The 22824-nt window shown below is 37.3% G+C and overlaps 1 protein-coding gene across 1 annotated transcript; it reads right to left on the bottom strand.

The window, feature by feature from the left end:
* Positions 1 to 245: 245 nt before the first annotated feature.
* Positions 246 to 20859, bottom strand: LOC117327110. Its single transcript, XM_033883947.1, has 4 exons — positions 20759 to 20859; positions 4460 to 4644; positions 2540 to 3988; positions 246 to 1901 (listed from the first exon to the last, which is right to left on the bottom strand). The coding sequence occupies exons 2-3, from the start codon at positions 4639 to 4641 to the stop codon at positions 2890 to 2892; spliced, it is 1281 nt and encodes a 426-aa protein (XP_033739838.1). The 5' UTR covers positions 4642 to 4644; positions 20759 to 20859; the 3' UTR covers positions 246 to 1901; positions 2540 to 2889.
* Positions 20860 to 22824: the final 1965 nt, after the last annotated feature.

Below are 22824 nucleotides of genomic sequence, written 5' to 3'. Positions count from 1 at the left end.
TAAAACGAATAAAACAGTATCATAATCATACAACTGTTTTGCCCCTCTGTAAGACGCCTTCTCATATGACTGCTCCATTTATAAGACAACACCCTTTTATGAGACTGCTCCCTCTGTAAGACCCCTACCACTATAATAATCCTCATTCTATAACACTCCCCCTCAGACTGCTCCCTCTGTAAGACCCCCACCACTATAATAATCCTCATTCTATAACACTCCCCCTCATAACCCTCCCCCTCAGACTGCTCCCTCTGTAAGACCCCTACCACTATAATAATCCTCATTCTATAACACTCCCCCTCAGACTGCTCCCTCTATCAGACTCATTTCCTAAGACTCCACCTTCTATAAGACTCCTCCCCTGTATAAACTCCAACCTCCAACTCTTTGAGACTCCTCCCTCTGTAAGACCCCTCCAACTTCTTCCTTAAGCCTCCTTCCTCTTTAAGACTCATTCCCTCTACCAGACTCATTTCTCAGACTCATCCCCTCTTTAAGACTTCTCTCTCTATAAAACTCCTGCTCTCTATAATACTCCACCTTCTACAAGGCTCCACCCTCTATAAGACTCCACCCTCTATAAGACTCCATCCTTTATAAGACTCCTCCCCTTTATAGGACCCCACCCTCTGTAATGCTCCTCCCCTCTGTAAGACTCCTCCCCTTATAAGACTCCTCTCTCTATAAGTCTCCTCTCTCTATAAAACTCTTCTCTCTATAAGACTCCACCTTCTATAAGACTCCACCTTCTATAAGGCTCCACCCTCTATAAGACTCCACCCTCTTTAAGACTCCACCCTCTATAATACTCCACCCACTATAAGACTCCACCCTCTATAAGACTCCGCCCTCTATAAGACTCCACCCTCTTTAAGACTCCACCCGCTATAATACTCCACTCGCTATAAGACTTCACCCTCTTTAAGACTCCACCCGCTATAATACTCCACTCGCTATAAGACTTCACCCTCTATAAGACTCCACCCTCTATAAGACTCCTCCTCTCTATAAGACTCCACCCTCTATAAGATTCCACCCTCTATAATACTCCACTCTCTATAACACTCCACCCTCTATAATACTCCACTCGCTATAAGACTTCACCCTCTTTAAGACTCCACCCTCTATAATACTCCACTCGCTATAAGACTTCACCCTCTATAAGACTCCACCCTCTATAAGACTCCTCCTCTCTATAAGACTCCACCCTCTATAAGATTCCACCCTCTATAATACTCCACCCTCTATAATACTCCACTCTCTATAACACTCCATCCTCTATAACACTCCTCCCCTCATTATTTAAAAAAAAAATCAAAATCTTATATGACATGAGTGCAGGTCCTCTATGTATTGCATTTACAAGACTCTGCCTGGACTTTAGAATACAAAAACGTTCCCCGTTTCGTCTACCAAGGGAACAAGAGGCCTTGCATCGTGGATTGTTCTCAGGTCGATGACCTCATGCAGGTCTTTTCGTACCACATGGAGACTATTGACCTCGGGGTGAACTATACATAACATGTCATGGTTAGCGTCCTCGAAGCACATACCGCGGCAGAGTAAACCATTCAGTTTTGTCCTCAGAAACTTCTTCTTTGGAGAATCAATGTCGTGTATAATGAGGTTCTCCCGAGCATGGTCAGACACGGCCAGCCGGCGACAACTTAATACTGACACGTATATTGGGAAGCCAGACCCCAAAATATTCAGTCGGAAGGTCTTGCGACCCTTTGGAGAGAACCCATACACACAGCGGTCATCTTGATCACAGACGAATACATGGCCATCTGATGTTACGTCAATACCACGCGGCGCAGTTAGTCCACCGGCAAATGTGTCGAGGTATCCCCCTCCACAGTTGTACACTCTTACACTACCCTCGCCACGATTAGCACCTAGAGAAAGAAAAGAAAACTGTTATGGAAGTATATGTCATCGGGTCGATAACTCGTGTTAAGAACGCTACAGTTTATATAATTTATAACTAATTTTATTAGAGATCTTATGACCCGTAACACCGCTTAAATAATCTGTGAGTTAGTATCGGGTAGCCTTACATGGTTTTCTTAGAAACTTCATCCAAGCCAGGAACACCAAAAATAAACCTCTTTGATACCGTCAGGTACCCTTACAAATATTTCTCAAGACCACCAAAAGCCTCCAGGGAAGCCATTTTGACAGGGAATGGAGCTGATGTGCGCAATTCATTTGTACGCATCATTCTCATGAAAAAACCCAAACAAACAAAAAGAAAACAAGCAACTACAACAAACAAGATACATGGACAAAAGCGATTAGAAAGAGAGCGAGCATTTTTTTGTTTGTTTGTTAGACCCCTATCGGCGAAACGTCACTCAATGATAAAGGACCATAATATCTCGGGGATAAGCTCGAGTTTCAGGGGCATTGGGTCATGATCAAGGTCACTGCTACTATTTTTAGCGGGGGTAGTTAGGGGACATATATTGCTTTAGGAGTACCCAGTCTACAAGGTTGATGGGCCGCTAGTGTGATTTATCTCATAAATACTCACCGCCATCTGTTATATAAAGATTATAAGGAGAACACCCACTACTAGCAACATCAAACGGACTGGTAAGCTCGCTTATTCTGATGAATTCTACGCCGTTCTTTCGAATGAGGACAACCTCTTTGTTAGTAGTGACAAACGCAAGAAGCATGTCTTTGTGTCTGGAAACTGTTGCAAAACCAGTAATTCCAAATGGAAGAAATATCCTCTTCAGGATTTTGCCATGTAAGGAAGTCTCCGAAGTGGATATAATTTCATATTTGTTGAAATTCAGCTGAAACGTTTGTGGCAACACCGCTCTGTCTTTGATTTGATCTAGAGACATGGTACTATCCGGAAACGAATCGTATTTATCAACAACAAACAGCTGAGATGATTTGTCTACTCCTGGAAGAAGGACGCTCATAGACATCGTCCCCGATGTGGTGATCATCGATGACGTTGTAGACACATTCGTTGTCATCATCGTCAAGTGTTTGATGACCAGGTTCTGAAGCGATGGCTGGACGCGCAAGAGAATAATGTCCGGTCGATTCAGAAACCTGCTTTCTTGTAAGATCTTTGTGTTGCCAGGGGTGTTTGCAGAGTGCTAATTTAGATGAGAGTATGCATGCACTCGATTCAGTGGACGAGATCCCTGAACACACAGACGCTAACTTGTCAATACTTTTAGGAGTCTGACGTTTCTGATGAAGACATGTGTTTGAAAGATGGGCATAACTTGACCCAGCGGACCCGTTATCAGAACCTGCCTGATATGTAGTTTGATTTGCATTCAATTCAGAGCCCGAGTGCTCACAATAGCTCGATCCAGCGGACGCCCCGTCTTCTCTCTTATTGGTCATATCGCCATCCTTTGCAGATACGCCAAAAGAATGAACAGACAATGGTTCAACTTCGTAGACCCATTCTTCTTCTTCAATTTCATAAACGTGTTCACCGGATTCATCATCACTCTGATCTGTCGAGTCAACAACTACGCCGATCTGCAGGTTCTCGAAATCTGATGAAAGCGTTGGATTGACCCTGAATTCCGGTATAAACACTGGAGGCGAGCTCAGTGGTTTCTGATTGAGCGCTCCAGTGCAATGTTTCTTTAATCCTCCCACATTCTTAAAGAGTTCGCCCGGGTGGGCTGATTTTGTCACGTTGTCTATTCTTTCAGTAATGAGCGTGAATTGCTTTTGCCGATTTTCTAATTCCTGTTTTTGTTGTTTTAAATGATCAATGCAACTAGAAGCATTGCTGTTCATGTTTTGGATGATAGCTTCCTTTTTGGATGTTATTTCACGAAATAATAACTCAACTGCGGCCTCAACCTCTTTAGCTGCCAGTGTCGACTTTTGGTTGCATCTTTTAATCTGTTTTGTCAGACAAGCTACTTCCATTTTATTTGTTGCTGTTATGTCGGTCAGTTTTCGCCTGTTGCCTTCCAGTACTTTCAATTGAGTCCTATTGCGCAATAAAGAAGAAGGAAAATACATATTCCATAGAAATAAACAAGCAAAACAACTATCAATACAACACGAAAAGACTATGAGGAACAACTAGACGAGTGGACAAACAGATATTACTGTACATGAGAATTCATGAAAAGGGTGCTAGAACGAATTACATGTAATATGTTAGACGATTTGTCGTACAATATTTATATTAGTCATGTACTCAACATGTAACTAAAATGTGATAAATTAAAGATGAAACATGATTCAAGAATGGTTTTTTAAACCCTTGTTTATCAAGAAAAAAAAACATCCCAGCTGAGTAATGAAAGCTGTGGTCTACAAATTAAGTTTAAAACGGATTATCGAATCAGGATGCTTAATTTTGTAATAACATTACCGCTCTAGGTAATCATGTTTCCTCGGAATGAATCATGCCAATGTTCCTTTATATCATGCATTTTCATGTCTTTGTAGTTACCTGTTGTAATCTGCAAGTTCCTGTCGACGATGTGATGAGTGAATGAACCGAAAGCATTCGTCACATATACACTCTTCACAGTCGAGGCACACAGACCCAAGAGGCTGACCGGCATGGAGGTCACAAATGTCATACTGGTTAATCTCGAAATAATCAGAATCGGGCGGTTCTGTTTTCAGCATTTTCTGGAAATGTATATTAAAAGACATGTTTCAGGAACTTATAAATGCTCTCAAAGAAGCCCTGTTTCTATAAATGTACGGAATCAAAATATCAAAAATATCTTAATAAACTAACAAATTAAAACTAATTAGTACACATGATTAAAACACCCACGAAAGTATAGTTGTAGCTGTGTTTGCGACAGAAGTCCCCAAAACTACCCAATGCAGGTGACAATGGAGCTTAAAAAAGCCTCAATAGTGTTCCTCATATTACAATACATTTAACACCATATTTAATCGAAATTGAATGGCTAAATTTTCACATATCAGAAGAACGCAAAATCGAAGCCTTAACAAAATCCTGAAAATAGAAGTCAAAGTCGTCTATGTCATAATTCACCTAAATACCAAAGTTTATCTAATCGGACAACAAGTACGTTTTTGACCAATCAGAGGCTTCCGTGTAATTACCATGGCAACCTTTTGAAACTGTTGTCGCCTTGTTCAGCATCCCACAAACCCCATGTACTTATTTTTGGCAAAATCATACATCATCTAAATTTTGACAAGTGAGATCTTCATTTCATTACTATGACAACCAACCTATTCAATACCTAATTTTCTACCGATCCAGAAAATGGCGGCTATTTCCATATAATCCTAAAACAGTCGTGTTTGTAGCGTCACAACACACCTTAATACCGAAAATGGACAATTCAGCATTTTGGTAGTCTGTAAATTGTCAAATTACAAAATGGATTTCATGTTATGCCACACCGATATACATTCACCAATTTTCATGAAAATCAGACATTTAAAATTCGACCAATTAGAAGCCTCCCCAGGGCGGCCATTTTGTGGACGATGTCCTTTTTTGTTTGATCTTTTAGCGTGTCTCATACTTTGCCTAGGTGACATCGTCAGATACCCACGGTCGAATACACTACGCTACGCTGCAGGTATTATCCGGCCATGGGTCAACTTAGTGAAAAATCCTCGTTTCAATAGAGGCTATCTGATTGGCTCCGTCACATTTCCCATTGGAATTTCAGCCAATCAGATACGCTTTATGCAAGCTGCATATCAACAGCAGTGGCGGCGAGTGATCTCGAAAACATGTTTCAGAAAATTTAATACCAAAGGTTATAAACCGTTTCAGAAGAATATTATTGACACCCTATAGAGATATCTTCCTATCAATCTATACGGGCCTAGGTAATGGAAAAGTCGGTTATATCAATAAGAGGAATTTCAGCCTGTTTGAACACCGGCATTGCCGCAAATCTTTGTTCTATTTCGTTGCTTACCTTACACAAATTACATGCTACGCACACCTTGGCTATTCCTAACATCCAAAAACATTTTGCCATATCAGGTTATGCTCGTTGTCCACTATATGCTTATCACATAATCTGCACGCCTTTATGGGCGCAGCCACATTTCCCCCCTCTTAACTGAAGAGTTCTTTTTCTGAAAGGGTTATATTAATTCGTTTATATTTATAGAATGACGTCATTGAAACGAGATTTTTTCACCAAGTTGACACACGGATGATAAGCGTGGGTATCCGTAGCCCGAGTTTCCTCTGGTCCTAACACCAGACGGCCAGAGGAAACTCGGACTAGGGTATCCGACGATGCCTAGGTGAAAGGAAAATGATATATCACTGTGCCACACGACCACCCAAACATATCTATCATACCAATGATACAGAAGGCTTGAAACTTTAAAAACGAATCCGATTTTTCTAGCTCATATAATGGAAGGTTGTAATTTAACAGATTTGTTTTAAAAAAAAACCTATCAGTGTTTTAGAGACTGACCTCATCTCCAGCAGTATACTCTGAGAGTTGTGTTACTAATGTTCAGTTAAACGTATACACAAACTCTCCTTTTTGTCCAAGCATCGCTGTCAAAACGTAACCTGATACAGTGTACTTGTAAACTATGTTCCGAGTCGCCGATGACGCGTCGACAATGCGCGTAATGTTAGAAGCTGTGTTAGTGCGATAGTGCAATTTTCACCTGGGGCCGAGGATGCCCAATGTGGTGACTGTCTTTGACCGGATTTTGCTCTTTTCTGAGTCCTTAGTGTGTTGTTTGAACCTCTCCTAAACTGCTATTGGCCGTTTCCTCATGATTCGCTCGATCAAGCATACCATGCCCCTCCAACCCAACCTCACCTTCAAGTAGTTCTTCACAAGAACAGTGCTCCGACATCTATGAATGCAATTTCAGACAGTTGTACTGTATTTAAACAAGTTTCAATTATGTGTAATATCATGAAACACTTAACAATTTGAATAGGTGTATAATAGCTAATACTGGTTATATTATTCATAAAATACAACAAAATGATGTTTTTATTTCAATGTTATACGGTGGTCTGCATTGGTTTGGTTTATTTTGTTTAAGGGTCATTTAAGGACGTGCCAGGTTTGAAGGTGGGGGGAAAGCCGGAGTACTCAGAGAAAAACCACCGACCTACGGTCAGTACCTGGCAACTGCCCCACGTAGGTTTCGAACTCGCGACCCAGAGGTAGAGGGCTAGTGATAAAGTGTCGGGACACCTTAACCACTCGGTCACCGCGGCCCCTCCTCTGTATTAGAGATATCGATCAATACAACTCTACTGTATTTATATACAAAGTCAAGAAGCCATGGCCCGACTTTTATTCGTTGATGTTTAAAACAAGAAAAACAAATTGCTCCGACACAACAAGAAACTGTGGAGAAAGACAGTTCAACAAACTGATGCGATCCCATTTTGTCGGTTTGCGTTTCTTAGGAAGCTGAAAAACGGAGCGGTCAGTGCTGTCCTGATTGCTCCACAGGCGCTTGCATAGAAAATGTGATTTTCATTTTTTTTTTTTATTTGACAGTGGTATGTGTAATCTGTTAAGCTCAAGGCCGGAAACTCCGCCACGAGCGAAACGGCAGACCACTACACTTCAATCGACTAAAAAACACTTTTATTCAAACAGACACGGCGCATACTATATGCGACCGTCATCGGGAAACATTCATCTTTAACCTACCGTGCCACTCAATACTCAATTACATCCAAAACACAATAATCCGTGAAAACATCGCCGAATTCCTCGCTCAGAACGCCATTTTTCAAACGGCTCCCTGAGCCTGTCCAGATTCTTCATTTACATACGGGGTTCAAAGTTCATGCGATTATATGATCGTCAGTCGTCAGGTGTACTTTTTGGGGTCATCTCCGCATGCATTTTGTCCAGAAAATGCTTCGGCTCGCTGAAGAGTTTCGTTTAATTTACGATTATTTGAAGAGTTTCGTCGATGAACGATGATTTATAATCATACATTATTCATTATTTTGAACGTTAGAGTACCATGCACCGTATATGACAGTACACAGCAGGCGCAGATCCAGGAATTGGAAAGGGGGGGGGGGGGGGGGGGGGGGGAGCCAGTAATTTAGTGGTAATGCGAGCGCCATAGGCGGGAGCCGAATTTTTTTTGGCGAGGGGTCTGGGGGCCAAATATTCGGAACAAAATTTCGGAAAAATGAAATGATCAAATGATTATAGCAAATTTTGCAATCTTTTGAGAATAAGATAAGTGGAAGGGGGGAGGGGGGAGGGGGGCATAAATTGATTCACACAGAACGTCACTATCGTATCGTTTTCTAAATAATGAATGGTTTTTAAGGCTATAAACAATTTTTCCTCATCCGAAAAGGGGGGGGGGGGGGATTCTGACCCCATGGACCCCTCCCTCCCCCTCTGAATCTGCTAGTACACAGGAAAAGCAAAAGAAGTCAAGAATACCTATTCTGCAATCACATTCACGTAGTAGGCCTAGACATTTTATGCTTGAAAAAAAATGGTAAAAGGGAAATGGATTCGCATACTTTTGTCACAAAGGTAGAACAAAATGCTTATTTATTGATTTACTTTTGTGTCAGTTTACTGAAATCTGGACGAACAAAAAGAAAAGTGAATCACGAATAAGACTGTCATCAGGTTACTGGAACGTATACATATGTACCAACACTACTTACTCCTCACCTGTTCATTTATTTCTGCACATTTTACAAATATCATGTCGTCGTCAAATACGAAAATCATACTTCAGACCTGCCAAACGATTTGTACGTTGTGATCGATGATCCATCATCAATTTATTTTCATTTCCCACAATGTTAGATTTAATGTTTGCCAGAAGTTCTTCGAGTTCAATCCTTTTATGAGTACATACAAGACTCGGGACTTGCCTATAGATCTATCACTGTATGATTATCGAAATATTGTGGAGGAGTTCCTTCAGTCATGTTGTTTTAAACCCCTTTATATTCAAATTTTCGAAACAGAATTACTTTCTTACTTGATTTCGATTTTAATACACTCGATATCAGTTTGCCCCTTAGTGTCTACAATCAGGGGCGGACACAGGATTTTCAATTAGGGGGCGTGCGAAATTAAAGGGGGGGGTCCGCGGGTACTCCCCCTGAAAAAAATAGCAGGTAAATGCAAACTCCTGCATTCTAGTGTATTTCACGATAGATTCATATCTGGTGTGTTTTATAAAAACAAGTATATGAGAGATGTTTTTTAACGATCTTATATTATTTCGCTGATTGATACGGGAATTCGTTTTTTAAGATACCCTTACTCTGACAATTTTATGGGGGAGGCTTTGAAATCCGCCAGTGACAATGTCAAATAGTTTAACACATTGTATTCTTTGTAATACTGATTATCCATTAATTCCACTTTACATCGCTCGCATATATAAAATTTAAGTTATTGATGAATTACCTGATTAATTGAGTGTGTAAGCATCAAACGCTACTCTAATAATAATCAAGCTGGTTGAAGTGTTTACAGAATTATGAAACTGAATTGAAATGAGAAAGAAAAGAGAATACTTGAGGGGCAGTAGTGGTTATTTTGTGTCAACGCCAGACTTTTATAGTATTTTAGGGCTAACGCCAGAATACCCAGAACAACCTCTTATTCTTACCGGTATTGGGTGTGGTCTATATATTTTTAACTAGTCATATATCAAACAACTATCAGCTATTACCCCATCCAAATTTTAACTTCGAAAAATTTCAACTGATACTGCTTGTTCATGGTATACGTATAATGTCCCGGCCCTGTCTTGAACAAGTTATTGAGCACCGTTATATGCAATCTTTTTGATTGAAAACGAAGTTCAACAACTACCGAAATGATGCAGTTGAAGAAAAGGAAAGGACGATCTCATCACTGCATGGCATTAAAACATTTTATCATATCGCAAACGACGTCCTGTGCATGCACCTGTAAAATAAAGTATGCCGAGATGGCCCCAAAAAGTGCAACTGGTGACAGTCGATTATATAATCGTATGACCTTTGAACCCCGTAGATAGATAGATATCTTTATTTCCTCCAATTGCATGAAGATTACCGAACATATTAACAGGAAAACAATAAATTAAGAAATGAATAATTGATATGAAAGAAATTGAATTCTCATCGCTTAAGTATTGCGATAGCCTAATAAATCTATTCCGTTGAGCGTTTCTTTTACATTTACATTTATATGTTATAGTATTTCAAATAAATATTTGGTCATTTTGGCGATACTGATGGAATTCAGCAACTTTGAACCCCGTATGTAAATGAAGAATCTGGACAGGCTGAGGGAGCCGTTTGAAAAATGGCGTTCTGAGTGAGGAATTCGGCGATGTTTTCACGGATTATTGTGTTTTTTGGATGTAACAATTCGTATTGAGTGACACGGTAGGTTAAAGATGGATGTTTCCTGATGACGGTCGCATATAGTGTGCACCGTGTCAGTTTAATAAATGTGTTTTTTAGTCGATTGAAGTGAGATGGGGTGCCGTTTCGCTCGTGGCGGAGTTTCCGGCCTTCTGTATTACACAGTACACATACCACTGATATCATTTTTTTTCACATTCTCATTTTCTATGCAAGCGCCTGTAGATTGCTCTGGATGGCACGATACAGGCCTCCTGTGTGTTGTTCATTGAGGTAGTAAATAACCCAGCAAACAATCTGACTGAAGTAATACTACCACTGTACCTAGATATACAGGTGAGTCATGGAAATTATTGAATACAACATCCGCAGTGTATAGATATATCACAGGTACTTGTGGACATGGTTATGATGTTTTTAATTATTTAAATGTTACATTATAGACGAGTAATTATTGTATTAGAATCGCATGCTTAATTTGCAAAAAAATAATCGTACCTTGGCCTTAGTATTAGGCCAAGGTACGATTTTTTTTTGCCAAATTAAGCATGCGATTCTAATACAATAATTACTCGTCTATAATGTAACATTTAAATAATTAAAAACATCATAATCATGTCCACAAGTACCTGTGTAGATATATATGGTGTGCAGAATGCCAAATACGCGAATTCATCGCCCCGTGAAACCAAAGTTTATTATTATTTTTTGAATATTTTTAAGCAGATCAGGTATCCGTAATGTTAGGACATTGTTGAATAAGAAAAACATGGGGATATTTTTTTTTATAGTATCGCGCTAGACATTCGATACTCTATTTCTATGGCTAGCACAGACACCAGTGTTACCGATTAGCTGTGAACGAATACTCGGAAATGAGCTAATTAATACTTTAGAGATAATATAAAACAGCTTCACTATGAATGATCATTACATATTATGTCTTTACCTTGTCATACTCTTCAAGTTATAATATTTGTATATTGCCATCACGTGATTACTGAATATTTATTTCATTATGTCATTCTTACGGGAGAAGTCATTTATAAGTTTGTAAAACTTGCTAAGTAATCCCGTTGTCATTTTAATGTCAATGAAATATGTTTAAACTGAACATTACATATTACCAGTACAATGTAGTTAAATGTAATCAAAATGTGTAGCGATATGAAATAAATTTTTCTGTCACGCGATGGTAAGAGTCGTTTGTTACACTGAGGTATCACGTGTACAACGCAATCGCAACATCTCGGGGAAATTTCCGTCAACACTCGGAAATCTAGATAAACTATATTCCGAGTGTTGACGGAAATTTTCCCGAGATGTTGCGATTGGTGTACAACGCTGCCCTAGATGTCCTAATACTATATTGCAACGTCTTGCACAAAAGTGAAATCACATGCCTCAGTTGAGTTGTAAGCATATTGAATAAAGCTGCCCGCGCTGATTTTGGTAACTGCTGAAATGGTTGACTAATAAGTTGTATACATACACACACTTGTACAAAAAATCACAGATTGTGGAAATTAAGAAGAAAGTTAATTATCAAAAATCGGCCTCAACAAACGTGTATCAACCATATCGATTAATGAATTTGGTAAATTTTTGGTATTTGTTTATTTCATTGATGAAGTCATGTGTTTACAATCTGAATATACAAAGGTATGTCCGGTATGTCCCAAACCATGTTTTGACAAATATCTGCCAGCAACACTTTCCACCAGAAATCGCAAATAAAAACAGAAAACCCACCAAAAACAAAACAAAAAAACAAAACAAAAACAAGAAATATCTTTAAAAAAGATAAACGGCATAGTTTTAATGCTAGTGGTTATAATATAAAACTGCTGGTGAAATAAATGAACGAACTAATTTGTTTCAGCACAGATAACAAAATTATATCAGTTTGAATCATTTTTGGTGATAATAAGACTGCATTTGAATCAGGAATATAATTTTAGTTTAAACAAAATTTTATTCAGTGGAAACATCAATAAGCATATACATATAATTTCAAATATTATTTTATTAATGTGTCATTTGAAAAGATACATCCACTTATTCAACTTGCTTTCAATCTAATTTTGTTTCGTTTTTAACTGCATGGTTGTATTTTGCATTTACCGCTACATTGACCAATCACATACTTCATCTTGACCAGTAACGCCACCTGTCGCGTCATATCCGGGGTCAAAAGAAAATTATACGGTTATGCCGAAAAAACCAAACAACAACAACAACAACAAAAAGCATACTAACCAAAAGATCATCGTTCACCTTCGATGCTTTTAAAGATGGATTCAAATGTTTATAGAGATAGCCCCATGCTTCATGAAATCTTTCGTGAATAATGCTGAAATGATATAGAAAAAAGGAAAAGTACTTAGCTTGCCTGATCATGGAGACGTACAATATGGTAGGTGTTAGAATTTTACAGCCACTATAAACGTTTTAATGGCCGTTGTGGCACAGATTTTATCATAACGGTAAACCAGACTAACGATGTTACCAGGTTTATGGTAGGCGATTCGAAAGAACGACCACATGTCGTGCAATATAAAATTTGATTTGGTCATTTTAATTGCGGAAGATTTTGTTCATGTTGGTAAGATATGATTATGTTGATACAACCAGTGACGTTCATGTGCGCCCTTGTACAGTCTAACAGCTTGAAACACCGCCAACAGACAAATGACCAGGTTTTATTTTATTTTATATTTAGTCTCATTGATTTTTTCTTGTTTATCCTTTTTTTCTCGTTTTTTCCCTTGTATTTTTTTTATTTATTTGTCTTTTTTTTAATTCTTTTTTTTCATTTTTTTTAAATTCTATTTTGATTTTTTGTTTTTTTTTTTTTTTTTTTTTTGTTTTTTGTTGTTGTTGTTTTTTAATGAGCTGTACAATTAATTATACAGATCTAACCCGATAATCGCTACGACCTAGATTTGCATGTCGGAGTCGTCGATGAAACAGAAGACGGTTACCCTCTGAAACACCTGGGTTTTACTACTCTTGTTCTTCTTTAAGGGTCTCCACACAAATCTATATTTCATTCAATTTCTTCATAGTTATTTTTACGGATTTGTAAGTGTACCAAATTATTTTCCGAACGATTTTTTATGTCAATAAGCACAGTTTTACGTAACCCCAATGGCAGGCAAATGACAAAGCTACACGAAACTATGGACGCGCTTCATTTCTTAAGAAACCCTTTAAGGTAAATTTCTAGCATCCAAGAGGCTTAATTGAAAACTTTTTTGTTTGCATAATGTTCAATGCAGAGCAAATTTAGCTGTTGATATTTGATTCTGCTAATATTATAATGTTCAATGCTAAGCAACTTTATGTTTTATATCTAATTCTGCTAATATGTATAATGTTCAATGTTGAGTAGCTTTGTTTGTTTATACATGTATTTGATTATGCTAATATGTATACTGTTCAATGCTAAGTAGCGTTATCTGTATACAAATGCATATTTGATTAAGCTAATATGTATAATGTTCAATGTTCGCTGAAGCATTCTTTCCTATGTCACTCTCCTGTCCATCTGGCTGCTGAAGCATTATTAAGCGGTCAGAATGTTATAATTTGTAATTATGCATATATTTACTTATCACCCCTATAAGTCTACGTCTTTCGGTGAATAAAGAATCTGAATGTGTGTTGAATCATCGTCTTTTGTGTTGAATAAAACACCTACCTATAAGTTTAACTACCCAACACGGAGATTAGATAAAACAATAGTAAATTATCTACAAACTTCATTATAACGAACTCTGATAACTCGAAGACACCGCTTAATTTGAAGTAAAAATTCAGTTCAGACAGTAAAAAAAAATCTATTCAATACGTTCGGGATACCTCGAAGTTTTTCATGACTCCCTACTGACTTCGAGATAGCGATGTTTGACTGACTAAATTTAACGCCGACCCATCGTGTGTAAATCATGAGCTGTTAATATCAAGTAAAAGGGTTTATAAAATAACAGAGCGTAGACTAAAACGTTCTTATTTGAACGTGCAGTGTGATATGATAGACTATATCAAAGTTCACAATCCCAAATTATTTTACAAGAAATTCAGAAAAGGTTCCAAATCAAAGGTTAACGCCAGTATTGACGATTTTTATCAACATTTTAAAAACCTAACTATTCCTGCTGCAGAAGGAGGTGATACACAGGAATTTGATGATTTAAATACTTTATTCGAGGAATTCGATTCTGAAATCCTGGAAGTTGAGATAGAAGCTGCTATTAAGAAACTGAAAAAAGAAAAAAGTCATGGTACTGATGGAATTCTTAATGAATACCTAATTGAATTTAAACAGCTTTTTGTTCCTATTTTACATAAGATGTTCAATGCTATTCTGGAAGTTGGGTACTTTCCCAAAATTTTATCTAATGCCTTAATTGTACGTGTTTTGACAAAAGGTAACACATCAGACCCTGGTAACTACCGTGGAATTAGTAATGTCCTGAAACTATTTATTTGTATTCTGAACACCAGATTAGTGTAATGGGCTGACAATTACAACGTAATAACTGATGCCAAGGTTGGTTTTCGTTCCGGCTTAGGTACGGTAGATGCTATTTTTGCCCTTCACTGTATTATCAACAAGTCGCTTTCAAGCAAGAAAAAATTGTACTGCTGCTTCGTAGGTTATAGTAAGGCTTTCGACACCATAGATAGATATAAGCTATGGTATAAAATTTCTAACTTGGTGTCAGGAGCAAGCTTTTAAATGTGATTAAATCAATGTATAATAAGATTAAATCACGTGTAACTGTAGATAGGAAACTATCAGATTTTTTTTTTACAACAAAACCGGTGTCTTACAAGGGGAAATTGTCTCCTCGATCTTATTCAGTATGTTTGTAAACGACTGTGAGACGGAATTTCTAAACAGTGGTGTTCAACCTTTAGAGTTACAAGAGTTACCGCTCGTTTTACTAATGTACGCCGACCCGAGATGTTGCGATTGGTATGCCGACGACATGGAGCTTCTTTCTGAAAGTGTAGAAGGTCTCCAACGCATGTTAGATGAATTGTTGCTATACACTAGAAGGTGGTCGCTTCAAGTAAATGTTAAAAAAAAATAAAATAGTTGTTTTCAGAAAATCTTCTGTATTACAGGAAAACGAAACATGGCAGTATGATGGTGCTAAACTTGAGTGCGTAAATTCTTTTTCGTATTTACAATGTAGGTGTTGAACTCAACTACAATGGAAATTTCAATGTAACACAGAAACAGTTAGCTTCACAGTGTAGGAAAGCACTTTTTTTTTTATCTTAAAAGATAATGTAATTCAATGTTATTAAATTTCTGTACCTTGCTGTCTCTTTTTGACGCGTACGTTGGCAGTGTAGCCAACTATGCGTGCGAGGTGTGGGGTTTTCACAAAGCGCCTGATATCGAGCAAATTCACTCAGACTTTGTAAAAACATTTTAGGAGTTCGTAGATCTACAGCAAACGCAATGATCTATTCTGAACTTGGTAGATTTCCTCTTCTCATTTTGCGCAAAATACGAATCTTCAAGTACTGGTGTAAATTGTTGAGGTCCAATAACTGTATATTAAGTGCATGTTATCAAGATATGTGCATAGGCTGTGAATCAAATCCACATTGTAAAAATTGGGTAGCTTCAGTTAAGCAGGAACTATGTGTGCCATTGGCTTGGCCGAGTACGGGCAGGCGCAGGGTAATTTTAATACTAGAACCTTTTTGGCCTTAGTAAAACAACGGCGATTAGACATTTTTAAGCAAGATTGTGAGTCTTTCTTTTTAACCTCGTAAAAATGCACATTGTATAAAAATGTTATTGACTATGTACATGTATGTCTGCAACCTTATTTAAAGTGTACCCTGAACGTAAAACGATAATCGAATATGTTATTCTTTGTAAACCCCAAAGAAGAATGTCGCAAACCGCATCAAAATCGGTTTGCCGAGTGCCGAGATATCGCACATCGAATTACGCGATTTGCACCTGTCGGTCGACTGCTAATCAGCGTATCGGTCAGTCACTCTTCAGTCTATGACGTCACAGGTTGAACGGAGTGACTGTTATGGTGGCCAGTAGCATAGAGGACAGTGTGAACAGTAGCAGCACAAACATGTCTGAATACGATCTGGACATGAGATTTTAGGTTGTTGAATTTGGCGAAAATTGCCGACAAGAAGTCGGAATCCAACAATATAAGTTTGAGTTTAAAAAAAAAAAAAAAATAGTGAAATTGACTCTGAAATCTGAAATCTGAAATCTGGTTAACACAGACTGGTGTAATAATCGGTCAATCACCAATAAATGTATATTAGTTATGTGTTTACCATCTCTTACTCATTACCAAAGAAAGGAACACAGCATCAACATTTTTAGATAAAATAATGTGCCATTTCATTCGCAAATTAATATTCAAATAAACATACCAACAATACAACAGTTCTGGATACTCTGGTTTGTGAGAACAGACGAACACACGTACAGTAAATTCATGCGTTATATTCTATACAAAACCTGCTTCTAGTCATGAAGGACACTTAATTCAGAAAGTAATATATTATAATCATCATGATCTACAATAGACTAAATCTCTCTCCCGTATGAATATCAGTGTTGAAGTCTACAACAAACTTCTACATATACAGATTTTATCCCTTATTTTACATGCCATGGTCTCAGGGATTAAGGACGATTAAACGCTTGAGAAAGATATAATTTACATACGATCGTTGTCAGTGAAATTATATAAAAGTGATTCGCAACCATTATAATATAATTGATACTTTCTGTACGGGTATAAAGCATACAGTGTAGCTACTTATTAAAACCATCATTTTAGCTCCAATTTTTATGATAAAAAACCTACAAATTATTTCATTGTGACTAATCATAATTAATACTAAAACTTATAAACTCGCAATGATTTTCGTGTATGATTTTTTTTTCAAATTTTTATGTATTTTTTGCTATTATTTTTTTAATTGTGTCATTATTGTGAAGTGATCCAGATCCTTGTGGTTTTGCTTTCCATTCGTGTCGCAAGTCATATCTTCACTTAAAAAGGGACTTTTAACAGATGTATAAACATGTTCGGAGAATTACAAATTCTCAAGTTTGAATGGGTTAGTATACCGCTAAACAATTACCAGGTGTGAAATTACGGTCCACAAGCTCGTCACACCTGTCACTGCACCACAGGTGTCTGTGATTTCTGGTGTTCTAATCGGCACACGCCGATAATTGCTTGTGAGTTCACGCGTTTGGTTTCTGTGCACTTCAAAAAAGTTCCGAAGACATGCTTTTACAGGTTGTACATAAATTGAGCTTGAATTTTATTAAGAATTGCGTTTATACTATAGGGAATACATTTTCAAGTTGTTGAAATCAAACACATTATTTTTGGAATTCAGTGAGTTTCGTTTTCCTTACAAACGAACAAAATTCGTATCTCAAAGGTTTGTCTATAGAATAATTAACCAAAGTTACCTCATTTATATATATATATATATATATATATATATATACATGATGTTGAAAATTTACTTTATGAATCTTGTCTGGGAGTTACTGATCTTTCATGGACACGTTTTATCAATTGCGGACAATTACCCCAAAAATCACAAATAACGGTATCATTGCTGTTTTGGCTAATAAAAAATTCAAAATGATTAGCATTTATTTCACATCTTGTATGAATTGCATTTTAAACTTGTATTACTAGAAGTATTATAACCGAAATCAATACTGGTACATTTGTATGTAACAAACCGGTCATGCCCTCATAACAGAGACCTATATACTATATAGTATATAGGTCTCTGCTCATAATAAAGGCTATATGATGTAAGTCGTTATAAACGGCCCGTTATTCAAATGTCATACATGTTACCAGAGACATATATACAGTATCTGATGTTAAAATAATAAAAAAAATAAATATACATGTTATATACGACCTGTAATAAAAGAAAATAAATAAGATGATACACGTTGTATTTGGCCCGTTATAATAGAAAATTAGTAAGATGTTACATGTTGTACATGTATATGGCTCGTTATGAGAGAAAATTAGTGAGATGCTACATGTTATATATGGCCCGTTTAAAAAGAAAATTATATGTCCCTGGTTTCGGTAGCACTTGTTATTAACTAATTCACAAATATAACACAGGGAGCACTTTCATTTGTGTTGTCTTATTCGCATTAATTACAGGCACGTGTTCACATTTGTTTCTATATATATTTCCTATAAGGCGGCTCCGATCGTGTTCAACCTGTGACGTCACAGGTCAGAGGTCACCAAAACGAGGTATTCGGCTTTGGGCTTCAGGTGTGTTTTCGAGAAAAATCGCAATTACTCGGTAATGGGTCGGCCGATTTTGATACAGTTTTCTGCATTCTTGTTTATTAATCAATACCAATAACATATTTAAATATAATTTTTCGTTCAGGGTACACTTTAAGTAAGCCTTTTCCTGTTAAATATAAAAAGGCAATTGTCAAAATACGTTTGTCTTCACATAACCTGTTAATTGAAACTGGACGACATAGAAAAAAATCCTCACAATTTAAGATGTTCTCCTTTCTGTAGAAATGACAAAGAAGATGAATACCATTTCATTTTAAAATGTCCCTCCTTTAACGGTCTCAGAATAAAATATATAAAGCCTCATTATCGGGTTAAGGGGCATCTAAACAGCAAATCCAGCCAAAACAGTTGATATTTTACAAGGCTATACATCCGTACTAGGGTGCAATTTGATAGAAGTAACTTGATACAATTTTGATATGTACCATGTCAAACTGTGGGCCTTGCTGTTGACATTTAATTTGTTCAGTAGTTCGTAAATTTCAACAAAACATGAGAAAAATGCATGTTTCAGGGGGACATAATTACCTCATTTGTATCGCATTTATTGTGAAAAACAGTCATGTCGTTTTGCTCACAAGGGTCTAAAGCACAAAATAGGAGCATTGGTTTGACAAGATTGGACTTTATGATATGTATTAACACTGATTTTATTTAGACCTTGAAATGCAAATGGCGGTTGTGAATAATATCACTCAATTATGGCATATAAGAAGGTATTTCAAACGCCAAAAATGCTCATATTAGATACTATAGAGAACTCTAGACATGGCAGGAAGACTGTTTTTAGGAAATAATGTTCATCCGTTGAGTTTGGGGTAAAAGATATATATTTCTGAAAAAGGCCCAAAACTCACAAGTTTAACAATTTGTCTTAAAAAGGTCATTCTTACTATAATCAGATGTCTTAAAAGTATTAAATAGGAGCATTTGTAATGGCTGAAATGCCTCCCTTTATGCCATATTTGTGTAATATCATCCACAGCCGCCATTTGCATTTCAAGGTCAAAACAAAATATGTGTTTATACGTACATAAAGTCAAATCCGGTCAAATAAATGCTCCTACCCTGTGCTACTGACACTAGTGAGCATGATAGCTGGGCTATTTTTCAGGTTTGGTTATTTTTGTGACTTAGAATTATTCCATGCTACAACTTACCACAAAGTAACTCTATAGAAGAAATTGTTAACATCTACATCAAATTAGTTGTGATTTTACACATTTTGGTATATTACATGACTATTTTTGTGCAAATTTTAAGATATTTATTCGTGTTTGAAATTCAACATTATTCTGCTATATAGATGACCCCCCTGTCTATAAGTTAATAAATTTACTATCAACAGGTAATGTTAAAGTAAAGAATTCAGTAATCTGGGCAAGTTTTTATACCAAGCATCGCTACTACGTTCTACTCTGTTGGCTTCTAGTAACTAGTAGTTTGATCCATACTATTCATTTCCATATTGAGTCACACACACACATATATTATATATACAAATATGTGCATGCTATAATGGCATATGTGCATTGCTCTACCCGAGCTGACTTGTATTATTTTTGTTTTCTTGTAATCTCAAGATTAATAAAGAAAGAATTGTTTGGAGTACATGTAATATATCCGAATGATTACAGCCTACATGGTCGAAGAAGCGTGAAACACAAAGATATATTACCTACCTCGGGTAATAGTAGATAAAACTTGTAAAGCGGCCTGGTTGGCAGTAAAACAGAACGCTCTGTAGATAATGACTAGTTAGCTTGACAGATGTTTATAAAATGTAATTCCATGCAGCATCAAAACGGTTGAAACGTTTATCATTCACTTCACGTTTCAGTATTTCGCCAAAATATTGGAAACAATCGATCAATAGCCTTGATCACATCGATAAGGATTTTTTTCTGTAGGTTTTAGTTCGTTAACGAAGCTGGGTACACGTTTGGAAAATGTAGAATTTACAAATACACTTAAAACAGGGAAAACGTCTTGTTCACATTAAACAATATTACTATATACTCACCGAATTTGCCGATATTCTTTACGACACTTTCTCTCAGCTCACAACAATACGTCACAAGAGAAGTGGTCTTCAGATACATTGTACCTGGAGGATTACCGCACACCTCCAATCAACATTGTCTGGATATTTATATGTGAAAGGAAATCCCCAGTAACCAGGAAGTTTACGTCATATCGCATGTTAGTAAGGCAAAATGGTACGTTCTACCTTCGCGTTAACTGATTCTAAATAGAAAATACTACTTTTCATTAAAATAGTACAAACTGATTCAATAAAATATGATGTTAAGTATTTAGAATTTAAACTGTATCACTCTATCGCATCACAGGAACATGTCTAATTTTTTTAATATAAGACTAGACATGTCCCTGTGATCGCATTAGCCCATACGAAAACATGCTTTCCAGATAATAAACTGTTGATAGCATGCCGGGCGTTCTGTATATCGTACATTAGAGATGCTAATGCTACCTTGTGCCAGACATGGTGTCAGGGTCAGAGGAAACTCGGGCTAACGCTACCTGTACGTGTAAAAATCATTCTATTCATGTATAAGTAAAGAAAAATGGTATATCTATTTTGACTCTGCTGTAACTTAGGTTTGGGTATTTTTTCGGTTTTATTAATCTTCATGACAGTTATTACAACACAGAACACATTTCTCTCAAAAATCTGATAATTCATTACAAACACAGAACAGGACACTTTCTTTCATTCCAAAACCGCAAGGCGAAAGACGATATTCAGTGGGGCGACATTACGATAATTATCGTCTTGTTGCAGCGAAAAGGTGACAATTAGCGTAGCGAAACGACGATAATAAGCGGAGAGAATTAATTTGCCTCGCGAATTAGCTACTTAACGTTTTCGTTATATTGCGCGTTGAGGTATGGCGTCTTTTCGTTATGTCAATGGAAATTGACGATAAATATCGGGGGCGAAAAGACGAAGATTATCGTTCTGTCGAGGCGGCAAAACGAAACAACGAAATGGCAGAAATCAGACACCATACTATGTAACCCTCATTTTGTATTTCGTCTTTTGTACAATATTTATGTTTGTTTGTTTGTTTATTTTTAATACAATATTGAAAATTATGAAATGGGGCCCCCATAGCTCAGTTGGTTAACCCTCATCACACTATACCACGCTCCCACAATGTCCAACCATGTCCCGGAAAATTTGGCGGACGAAATGAGAAGTCAGCAAGAACTGGTACAAGGTAGTAAGCATTCCGTAAAAACCGATAAGGATATGACATGGTCTTCACGGACGTGAGGGATGTGGACATACATTAATACTACGAAGTGCACTTGGTACCAAGTTTAGTTTGCTCCCAACTGTACTTTGAACATGTTAATCAGGACAGCTTTGACGTAGTGTCGGCATAGGAAAGACTGAACTGGGGCCTCATTGATGCTTGTAGAAGCGTAGCGCGGATGGAAAGGAGTGCATGGCGTTCTCAGAGTGCTGTCTCTCTCTGCAATCCTGCTAACTCAATGTTGTTCTTGTAACGAGACCTCCCTACGCTTGCGCAATGACCAATGTCCACCCATGCCACGTTGTCGAAGACCACATAAGCTTGTCAATATGTTCAGGTGATACTTACTACGTTTATGACATATTTGCAACAGGATCTCTCTTCATCTATGCCACGCTCAGGGAATCGGCTATAAAGTACTGGATTCAAGTTAGAACGAATGTCAGAAATTGTCCGTCCGTCGTCCAGAGCTACGTTATGACAGCTAGATTTAAGTCAAATTCCTGTACCACGTTCGTTCGAACCGCCATAGAAGATCGAATACAACCACAGTAAAAGACAACACAGAATCTCGAAGTTCTTCTGCACCTTGTTTTGATCCAAGGACAAAAGGTTCTGTTTGATGCCCAATTTAAGTTACACTTTTGATGCCGAGAAGAAGAAGGAATAGAAGACAACCTACTGAGTTCGTCATTAGCTTTTGTTGAAAGGAAGACAATTAATTTGGCCATGAGTCTAATGACCAAAGAGCATTAACGCACTACTTATTTCTAAGCGGACGAACGCAATGAGAATTTGTAGGTTC

This window comes from Pecten maximus, chromosome 5, assembly GCF_902652985.1.
Source record: "Pecten maximus chromosome 5, xPecMax1.1, whole genome shotgun sequence".
NCBI lineage: Eukaryota > Metazoa > Mollusca > Bivalvia > Pectinida > Pectinidae > Pecten > Pecten maximus.
The sequence above is the reverse complement of the archived record's forward strand: the minus strand, read 5'-3'. Positions and strand labels throughout refer to the sequence as shown.

Bases quoted from the DNA above. Each gene is read 5' to 3' on its own strand.
- LOC117327110 (XM_033883947.1), bottom strand. From the start codon at position 4,641: ATGCTGAAAACAGAACCGCCCGATTCTGATTATTTCGAGATTAACCAG. The intron at 3,989-4,459 runs GTAACTACAAAG...ATTGCGCAATAG, and splicing joins GAACTTGCAGATTACAACAG to GACTCAATTGAAAGTACTGG.